Here is an 11,309-nt window from a genome sequence, read left to right on the forward strand (position 1 = left end):
ACTAGGTGTTTTCTAATCGACCTGATCAGAGATGTTACTACACACATCTGGACCAGGTGGGACTCAAAACCAGGGCCTCCTGGCTGAGAGGAATTTCATCAGGGTAGTGTCCTAGGCCCAATCATCTTCAGCTGCTTCATCAATGACCTTGTCTCCATCATAAGGTTGTAAGAGGGGATGTTCACCAAAGTTTGCAAGATGTTCATCTTACATTCCCAGCCAACAACCTCTACTATCTAGAAGGGCAACAGCGGCAGATACATGGGAACTCGACCACCTGCAAGTTCATTTCTAAGTCACTCATCATCCTGACTTGGGAAATATATCACCACTCCTTCAGCATCACTGGGTTAAAATCCTGGAACTCCCTCCCCAAGTGAATTGCAGGCATACTGACACCAAATGGACTGTAGTCATTAAAGAACATGGTTCACTCCCACCTTATCCAGCTAAAAATGATCAATAAAAGCTGGGCTAACCAGCAAAGCCCACGCCCCCTTAATTAACAAAATAACTACAAGTAGCCTGTGAATACCCTAAATGGGAGCCTTTTCTTCTTTTTAAGCAAGTTATTGTTGTATCTGTTAAATCAACCTTTTCAGCTGTTTTATGAAACACCTCTGGAGCAGGCCGGACTTGAACCCAGGTCTTCTGGTAGGGACAATACCACTGAGCCACAAGGTCTGTAAGTCACTAATAAATACTGGTACCTAACAGTAACAGTCAGCAGGAGTTACTTCAGTAAGGTTCAGATGGTCCCAATCAACATGCACATGCATTAACTATGCAGTTATTTTAATAATATCCAAAGGACATGTTCCATAATAATTGGCTGCCTGAAATAAAGAATGTTTAACCTGTTTCTGCTTGAATTAAATTTAAGACAGCTGTAGCTTCACTGAAGAGATTTAGTAAGAAGGTTGTGCTGGTAGATGAAAGTGTTTTATTTTTCATGAAGGTCACAGAACTCATCAGGGGACAAGTTACAGCGAAAACACTTTCCTGTAGTTGAGAAATTGTTCTAATCATGTGTTGAGTATCGAGCTGCTCCATTTGTTTGGATGCAGTACATTCAGTATAAATTGTTCTTAACTTGTTCCATTAGGACAAGTAATCAGTGAACTATGGCAATGCACCAGGGTGAAAATAGCTCCTAGAGGGCTCTTCTTGAGGGTTTTCCTGACAGCTGCTTTTTGATTTTCAGTGGCTTCTCTTTCATTCTCATTAATATCTTCATTAGCTAGTGCAGTCACACAGTAACAAAACTTTCTGTACATGTGTTGACATGTGGGATTTGGATTTGCACCAACATAGAATTAGAAAAATTCATCAATATCCAAAATCATTATTCCATCAAACACAAAGCCACAAAGCAAAAGCAAGACATTAATTGCCTAAACACCACAGTATTTGACACAACATAATGTAAATTAGCAAAAGACTTTTCTTTGTGATATAACTAGCAAAGACATCCACACAAAATACCATCACTTTAAATAAAACTTCCATAGGCTAGTGAGCTCACAGTTACGGCATTTCCCTCTTACAGATACAGATTTTAACCAGATAGTTAGTATCCGATGTAATGTATTTGCGATCTCAAATTCAGATTTAAATACTGACAGTGCTCATTAAAATACCAAATGTTACATTTTCTCATATAGCCCCTGAATTCATACAGCATTTAAAAAAATATTCCACATTTATTTGCAAGGAATTTGTTGCATCAGTGACTCCATGTTTTCTTGCCTCCATTTAGCTCAATATTTCCTTGACTGGTTTAATCTCTTTACTTTACAACTTCCTTCTATCCCATGTTTCAGCTTCTCATTCTTTCCCCTAGCTTGCTATCATCCTCTCGCCATGCCCACTTGCAGCTCCTCCCCACCCCCAGCTATATATTGGTGTGTTGTACATAAAGGATTAGGAACTAATTAGCCATGTGTAAAGTTCAAGGGGATCATTTATATGGGTTCTCTGGAGAGTTAGGTAACATTTAACAGAACATGTGCCTAGATCAGTCTTCTGAACAGACAACATGGCAAGCTGTATAAGCACAGAGTTCTACCATTTCAAAGTCTAAGGTATGCCAACTTCTAACATTACAGGAACCAGAAGATATAACCCACCTCCACACCCCACCTTGTAGCCTCCATCTCAGTCACAGCTTCCCACTACCTCACCCATCCTGCGCCCCTACCTGATTACTCATGCTGCCATGGCTCCAGTCCTGGTCTGTTCACCACCACCAATCACATTACTGTGAGCTTCTCCTCCAATCACAGGCTGTTTCTCTCACTTGTTAGCTGCCAAGAGGTAGCTCAGAAAGAACTAGCCTGTGATTAGAGGAGCTGCTCCCTACAGACTTTCTCTGTTCCATGTGTAAGGCAACTTTTTTTCTCAATGGTTGCTCCCATGATTGATTTTTGGGTGTGAAACCCCTGCCCCGCAACCCCACCCCCCAACTCCACTGCTCCAGCCATCTTGAACACTAATGTAAACACAGTCTTTTTTTAAAATTGAAACAAATACATGAGATGGTTGTATATTACATAATAACAAAGTGTGGAGCTGGTTGAACACAGCAGGCCAAGCAGCATCTCAGGAGCACAAAAGCTGACGATTTGGGCCTAGACCCTTCATCAGAGGTGCTTGGCCTGCTGTGTTCATCCAGGTTCACAGTTTGTTATCTTGGATTCTCCAGCATCTGCAGTTCCCATTATCTCTTGTATATTACATACTTCATTTATCAGAGGAACTCTCTTAAATCCCATTACATAATCATGAACTAATTGCAGTTTAGCACAATTTCCTGTACATTGACTCTCATCATCCTTGTGTCCTAGGGATAAACAAGGACAAAAAATCAAAGAATATTGGGAAATACAGTATTTAATAAGAGTTTTGCTGGTAGTTAATGAGTGGCATACACTACTTCAATTCCATTTTTTTGACCTTGCCCCTAAGTCTTTTTAGATTCTCCTTTAGAATCATTCAAATGGAAAAAGAAGGCAACAAGCTTAGACAAGATAATAAAATGTGAGGCTGGATGAACACAGCAGGCCCAGCAGCATCTCAGGTGCACAAAAGCTGATGTTTCGGGCCTAGAACCCTCATCAGAGAACAAGCTTAGACAAAGTGTTTCCCATAACAAAGAGGAGAGAATGTTAGGTCACAGTCCGTCTGACATGTCTCCTGAGACTCAGTTTCACAGGTATTGAAAGAAGAAAATAGTTATCTTATTGTCAAATGGTGTCTTTCACACCTTTGCCATGTGTTTTATGGGCAATAAAGTGGAATAGTTTACCTGCTATCTTAACTAGGAATGTTATTCGGAAGTCTCTATGTTTATCTTTAACGACTAGTTTTAATGGAAATAGTGCTCATAATCCATGTTATTTGAAATACATTATACCAACTTTTCATAAATCCACTTAGGCACCAGCATAATGATATTGCCTTTTAAACAAGGTAACATCTATTGATTGTCACTTACCTCCACCCAATGTCCCTGAGACTGCATCATAAGTACCACAGATGGGTCAGATTTATTGAGAGTATCTCTGTCCAGCAAAGCTTTACAGGAAACACGTAGCTCCACCTTGGATACACAGGGAGCTGCAACAACACTCAATGGGCCTGGAGACACCCTGCCTGTGAGCTCAGTCATCTCTGTGCCAAGAGATGTCTGAGAAATCAGCAGGAAGGATGCGTTGGAAGAACCTTAACAAGAGACGAACTGAGCTCTTCACCAAGACACCAACAATACGAAGGCAGCACTGAGAATGTGTATTGGCTGTTGGCACCAAGGCAACTGCTACCAAGATGTGGGAGATAAAGATTAATGATTATTTCAGTGAAATCAGTCTCTGTCCATTCTTGCATTCTCCGATTCAGCCTTTGTTAACACTGTGATTCTTCCATCTTCCGTATCCAAGAAAAAAAACTAAAGTAATTTGGAATGTACGTAGTCCTTTTAGGCAATCCCAGGCCTAAAGTGATATCAAATGCACCTGAAAATAAATAAAGAAAAGGTTCATTATAATACAGGTCATATTCCAAAGAATTTAAGTTCAAGTCCTTTGATGGAGATTAACACTAACTACAATAAATGAATGTTAGTCTTTCTTTTTGCATGACCAATTCTGTCTGGTTGCTAGATTATATAACATTTAAGTGTCTATTTTTTCAGCTGGAAAATGAAAATAAGCAAAAATTTTAAAAAGGAAGATAATACTGCCAATTTTTTTGGAGATAAGAAAATAAACAAATAAACCCTTCTAGGCCAATGCCTTCCCTGTCATTCTGAAACATTGCCGTATGTAGTAGATGAATAAATGTTTTATTCTGTTCCAAAATTAGAAATGAATGCAATATGCCCATTCATAGTTTCATGCAGTCATTCCCATGATGTAGAACTTCACTACGTGAAATCACAACACATTTGCTTTTATTAAGTGGTATAAATAATTCCCATTCACTTTTTAAAAGTATATGACATCATTTTCCCACTAATTCCCTCTTTTCTACATTAATCATTCAGCATCAATTATATCCCATTCATTTCAGTTAGCTAAATTAGCAATGTGTGAAATCATGTATTGTCATTATCCATCATTCCTCCAAAATTAAAGTGTTGTGTCCCTCGTCCTTCAGGTGGACAACACACTACAAACATCACATCACACAGGGCTGCAAGTGAAAACAGGAATTTGATAGAAATTTTTTAAGAATTAGAATTGTAGAATCCCAACAGTGTGGAAAGAGGCCCTTTGGCCTAACAAGTCCACACCAATCATCACAGCATCCCACCAAGACCCATCCCCTGTAACTCACCTAATCTACACTTCCCTGAACACTATGGCCAATTTAGCATGGCCAATCCACCTAGCCTGCACATCTTTGGACTGTGGGAGGAAACTGGAACACCCAGAGCAAACCCACGCAGACACGGGGAAAACGTGCAAACTCCACACAGAGGGTGGAATTGAATTCGGGTCCCTGGCGCTGTGAGGCAGCAAATGTTAACCACTAAGCCACCCGACCGCTTGAAAATTATGAAGCAGCATCCACAGACCACAATCTCTGCCCTGGTATGAATCAAGAGCACTATGTTGCAGCCAAAGACCTTACTGTACAGAAGAGGTCCTTCAGCCCATCAAGTCTGTACCACTGTCGGGACCAAATTTCTTCTTTATCTTCTGACCGAAGACATAACCCCGAGGTTTAAAATCACCTTGGTAATCCACAGAAAAATACCTGCAAGATGTGCTTCTCGGGATATATTTCAAAATTAATCACAAGATGTTCCTATTTATTGTAATTAAATATTGGAGAATTAAGGGAACTCAGATTGCCCTACATACCAGAACAGCATTGCATTCTGCATGGAATAATGCTCCTTTCCCTATAGATTTACTGTGAACAATGCTGGGGCAGATTCACTGTTTAGACTATTATTTTAAGTTATTTCAGTCTTCCAAGCTCAGATTCACACTATCCTATTTAATTTGTTCATGGAAGTGACAAAACATGAATGAAACTGCAAAGATTTTAGAGATCATCCCTGGCCTCAGAAGACAGTGGAGGAAAGCTGTAGTTTATTGCTTGCATGGCACAAACAACAGTTTCACAGTCCCAATGAGCATTCAGCTCTATATTGAAACAACTTTTAAAATTAAAAAGATAGGTGACCTAACATTACAAAAGTAAGTTATGATCAGATCATTCATCCACTAATGAAAACCATAAATACAGAAAATGTTGGATATATCCAGGCAGTATCTATGGATTTAACGGGTGGAATTCTGCAGATTAGTTCCGGCAGGAACTACCGCACTTTTGTTTGCAATTTGGACAAAATGGTCAGTTTTTTCAAGGCTCCTTCCCTCAGCCACAGCATTATTATCCCATATCCGGTTTATCCAACCATTCCCAAGGATCTGTAGGATTATTCTGTCAAAAGAATTACTTCTAATTAGAAGACCCATGGTATGAGTCATAACTGCTCATTACAACTGGCTGGCTTTCTAGTCTTTCATGGGTGGTATTAATGCATAATAATAGTGTTGACCTGGATTAACCTGTCTGACAGGCAAGACCTTTGTTATCAAAACAATGCAGGAGTCTTCATTTTTTATTTAGATTACCAGATTCCTTGCTTTCATTTTTCCTAAATTACAATATTCAGATTTAAACATGTGGCAGCTAGGGGGTTTAACTATTACAGTAACCATTAGACTATTGACTCCGATAAAGATGTTTTGGCCAATGTTCCTGCCAATATCAATGAATACAGAAGCTGGATGTTTCTGTCACTTGTGTCTTTGGTGTGTACCAACTGAATGAAATGAGTTTCGTGATGTTATCAGAACCTCTAATACAACATATCAATTTTACAACTGATTTAGTTCACACCATAAGAAAGCTTTAAAAAAATTAAAACATTTAATTATCATTAGGGAAATTTATGGATATGTACATTCAGTAACATAATATTTAAATAAGGTAACCATCTCCACATGATATTCTATGGCATTACCATTGTTGAATTCCCTCACGATCAACATCCTAGGGTTAGCATTGACCAAAAACTGAACTGGGTCAGGTATAGAAATATAATGGCTACAATGGCAGGTCAGAGGCAAGGCAAACTGCAGAGAATAATTTACCTTTTAACTCTCCAAAACCTGTCCAAAATCAAGAATGTGACAGAATAATTTTCACTCTTTTGGATGACAGCAGTTCCAAGAACACTTAAGAAGCTTGATACACTCCAGGGCAAAGCAGCCCATGTGACTAGCACCTTCTAGCTATCACCCCAATCACTCCCTTTGCCACCAACACACAGTGGTAGCAGTGTGTACCATTTGAAATAAACACAAACACAATATTCTGAAGAACAGTCATACTAGCCTCAAAACGTTAAATCTGTTTGTCTCCATAGATAGTGCCAGAGAAAAATATCTATTGATGAGACTTTGCAGCATTTTCAGCTTTATTTCAGATTTTCACCATCCAGAGTATTTTGCATTTTTGTTATTGTAGGCTGCTACAACGGTCCTTTACACCACCTTCCAAATCTACAAACTCCACCACTTAGAAGGACAAGGCTTGCAGAATGATGGGAACATCACCATTTACAAGTTCCTCTTCAAAGCCACACAATATCCTGACTCACTGAACTAAATCACTGTTCCTTCTGTCGCACTGGGCCAAAATCCTGGAAGCCCTACCCTAACAGCACTGTAGAGTTACCCACCACAACTGCAACCTCCTTTGGTGATGATAGAAGTTCAAGAAGGCAGCTTTCTCATAGAAATTAGGGTTGAGCCATAAATCCTACCATGGCCAGTGACACCTATGTCCCATGAACAAGTAACAAAAAGCAATAAGTTTCATTCAAAAATAAGCTTTCCATTTAATTTTACAATTTCCTGCGCTGTGTGGAACTCATATGATTGTAATTAGATTGTGAGCATAAATTCATCAACAGATACATGAAATAGATATTTTTCTTTGGCTTGGTTAAAAAATAAATTTAGTTTATATATGAAATACATATGCATATATGTTATATATGAACACAGTTCCTATATTCTAAGGCAAGGAGCATTTTTATGCTACTTGGATAGCTCATTTTTAAACTAACAATAAGAAGGATAATTATGAGAAACAAGAACCAGCTAACGTTTATTATATTATCTCTGATAACATTTATTGTAGCAAAGTTACCAGAAGATGTTACTAGGGACAAAGTGATCGAGGACTTGGACAAATCTATAGTGATCAGAGAGGGCCAGCACAGATTTGGAAAGGATGGCATGCCTAACTAAACTGTTTGAAAGTTTGAGGATGCCACTAATATGGTACAGTGTGTCTAGAAGCATTAGTTCCTGGACTTCCAGAAGGCATTGATAATTTTTTTTCTACAAGAAACTTGTGTATGAGGAGTCTTTGGATATTTTTAAGGGAGAGGAGGATCGATTCCTGACAATGGGGTGAAACGTTACTGAAGATAGGTAGAAGAATGAAGTTGAAGGCTACAATCATGTCAGGCTTTTAAAGATGCCCAAGTAGCCTACATGTGTTCCTGACTCATACTTGTCTGTATATTCATTAGGGCTTTTTTGATAAAATGGAAGTGTGTGGAATTAAGAACCACTTTTTTGGCACGAGTAGAGAATTGGGTAAGATGTAGGGAACAAAAGGAAACAGTGGTATGTGTAATTTATAAAGCCATGCCTCACATCCTCTGCAGTACAAATTGTTTGAAATTCTAACATTGTTTGGTTTGAACAGACTGGACTGAGCTGAAACTAAAGTCTGCTGCATGAACAAAAGGAAATACGGGTAACATATACTCCATATGCTGTGAGTCAGTTGAATTTATAATATATTTCACTAGGGGTTATGCAGACCTTTGCCAAATAATGCAAGTATTTTTCTGCTTTCCTCTCTCCATCAAGCACACTTACACTTCTTTAAATATTTTATAAACAAGGTTAGCATTTTTTGTGTTTTGTAATATTTTACATTGTCGACACAATTGATAAATGCTTCAATCCGGTCACACAGAAGATAAAATCCTCTGTGATTCACTGAAACTGTATCACTTAATATTACTGAATTAATCTCAACAAAAATAAAATAACACCATACTAATGAGAATAGATTTAGTCTGTCTTGGCAAGAAGCTTAGGTGGAGCAACATTAAATCATCACAGGAGAAATCTTGGGCTGTTTTGAAGAAATGAGGCACCATCTAAGGACATTTTCAGCACCGATTCCAATAGCTTTAGATGCACAATAAAGAAAGCCTCAAATTTTGATCCAAGTTTCTTTCTATTTCAAGCAGGAAGAACTTTCTATATCAATTCATGAAATTTTGAACACCTACTGGGAGAAACCACAACTACCGAGTGATTATTTCAGTAAACCTGGTGAAACATGGTAGGGATAAATCCAAATCACTAATCAGGAGAAAATAACAGCGAGAATCAAATGAAAGGCTATCTTTTGGAGTACTCGTCAGTCTTTAACGATTGCTATTCGCTGAGGGGGTGGTGTTAATGACCTTTGAGTAAGATTAGAATCGCTTGTATTTGAATAGATAGCAGTGAGAAACTCAGCAATTTGCATGTGTGTATGCTTGATAAAAATCTATGAAAAGGAAAGCGTTTTCCAAAAGGGTTTATTTTGTATTTCCCACTTATGTATAGTGGGCTTGTGCCAATAATAAGCCAATTTACTGAATGTTAGTTACTTAACACCCTATATGTACTGCTTAAATATTCAAATTGCTGTCACATTCTTGAATCTCATTCACAGTAGTGCTGGCTAGATTGAAAAAGGAATTTGAAGGTTTCAATATTCAATGAAGAACCTTCCAAACTTGGTTGGTTATGTCCTGAAAGTTTTTTTTAGAAAAAGGAACAACTCTCCCCCAAAGCACAATAGAAACTTATATGTTGCATCTCCAAAGCTCATAGTAGACCAGGTATCGTTTCCGGAGAGCAGGCATTACTAAATAGCCTCGGCCGCAACCAAATCCTCATGACCATGAAATTCTATGGGTTATTCTCATGGCTATCTTCAAATCGACTCTGTGTTTATTTCATTATTTTATGATTTGGTCTCCACCTACTGCTAATGGTGCTTCAGCAAAAATTTGTACAGATGTCTGTGACAGATCATTTCAATAAATGTGAAGAACTTAATGAAGCTTCTTCACACAGCTTATTTGCCCGTATTAGAAAGTGAAAGGAGACAGTGGAGCAGGGAAGGGACCATGTACCACTTAGTGATCCTACAGTGTTTTTTGTTTACACCAATTATGAACATCCTATCAGCCATGAAGCTTGCAAATATAACAAAATGTTAATCTCTTGTTTATAAAAACAAGAAACTGTGCCCGACGCGGGGGATGATAAAAATGTCATGATACTTGACAAGGACTGGTGCGATTCAGCGTCGAAATACGACCCTACAAATTGCCATACCTGCAACACAGCAACTTCAATCTCCAGTTCCCAAAATTATTTCGGGACCACAATATTTTTTTTCCCCAATTTCCATCTCTTGGTTTCAACTCCTATCCGTCACAGCCGGATTAAGACACGACCAATCTGCACTAAATTTAGAGTTTGTTCAATAACCAGCCTCTGGATGTTGGCAGCATTCACAGATAACCCACGGATGGCCACTTCAGTCGCGGTACGCCCTCAACCAATACCGAAGATTAAAAAAAAGGTTACGTTCATACTAAACACTAAGGTAATAATCTGGCACCATCGGCTGATCCGTGTTCTTTTTAAAAGAGCTACAGGACTTTAAAAAGAACAATGCTATCACATGCGAGGTAGTTCATGCTAAAACATTAAAATTAAACTGTCAGCACTAATATTGCCCAGTCCGAGTTGATTAAAGCAAGTTGGTCAAAAGTAGTGATAGGAATACGAGACATGAAGCAATATCCTTCACAAAAGTAATCTGATTTGCTTGCAATCTGGTTACTAAGCTATTAACCGAGTCTTCAAATCAAATCAGCTGCAGGAAATGTAACTCAATGAATTTAGTCTTTCCACGAGTTATTTCATTTCTTCCTCATGCATTCCTTACTGCATCCCTCCATCTACTGTACTAACTACCAACTGTAACAATTTATAACAGTAATTAAAATAGCAGTTGACGCCAAAAAGTACCTGGGCAGAGAGCCTTGGATTCAGCGCTTGCCGCCTGCGCTCGAAGCTGGCCAGTTAGTGCGAGGCAGAGCTGGAGAGGGTGGGGGTAAGGGAGAGAGGGTGGGGGTAAGGGAGAGAGGGTGGGGTAAGGGGGAGGGGTTGGAGGGACAGAGAGAGAGAGCTCCGCTCAAATACTTACACTCGCTCACGTTCCCAGAGACAGCAGCAGCCTCCCCAGGGCCAACCTTCTTGATCATTGGGTATAAAATGTGCCTGCCTTTCTTTCCCGTTTGTAATCGAAAACTTCCATCCCCTTTCACTCTTAGACCTGCAGTAGTATTTGACATTAAGCGCAAAATAGCGTGAAAGAATTATTTACCGAAGCCGTGCACTTAGAAATTGAGTTGTAGAGGAACTCACTATCACCAGAAGGGAGTGAAATGAGGAACGCGGCTAATCTATGAAATCTACAAACTGATAAAAAGCACAGCCTACAGATCCCGTGCCACCAGCTCTGATTCCGGTCAGCCAGTCCCTTAGTAGTGCTTTGGCTATAAAAACCGTGCAGTTGGCGATTACTAATGTGCCAACTCGCACAGAAACTTCAGGCCAGCCCATGTGCAACAG

General features: G+C 39.1%; 1 protein-coding gene across 1 annotated transcript in view; it reads right to left on the reverse strand.

The window, feature by feature from the left end:
- cpne7 (copine VII) overlaps nucleotides 1-10,814 on the reverse strand; it is a 138,252-nt gene extending 127,438 nt beyond the window's left edge. Inside the window, exons 1-2 of the mRNA XM_048547132.2 lie at nucleotides 10,704-10,814; nucleotides 3,497-4,013 (exon numbers count right to left, since the gene is read on the reverse strand). Of these exons, the coding sequence (XP_048403089.1) occupies nucleotides 3,497-3,670 (174 nt within the window). The 5' untranslated portion in view covers nucleotides 3,671-4,013; nucleotides 10,704-10,814. The remainder of the gene's footprint in view (nucleotides 1-3,496; nucleotides 4,014-10,703) is intronic.
- Between the last annotated feature and the right edge of the window lie 495 nt (nucleotides 10,815-11,309).

Source organism: Stegostoma tigrinum, chromosome 16 (assembly GCF_030684315.1).
Source record: "Stegostoma tigrinum isolate sSteTig4 chromosome 16, sSteTig4.hap1, whole genome shotgun sequence".
NCBI lineage: Eukaryota > Metazoa > Chordata > Chondrichthyes > Orectolobiformes > Stegostomatidae > Stegostoma > Stegostoma tigrinum.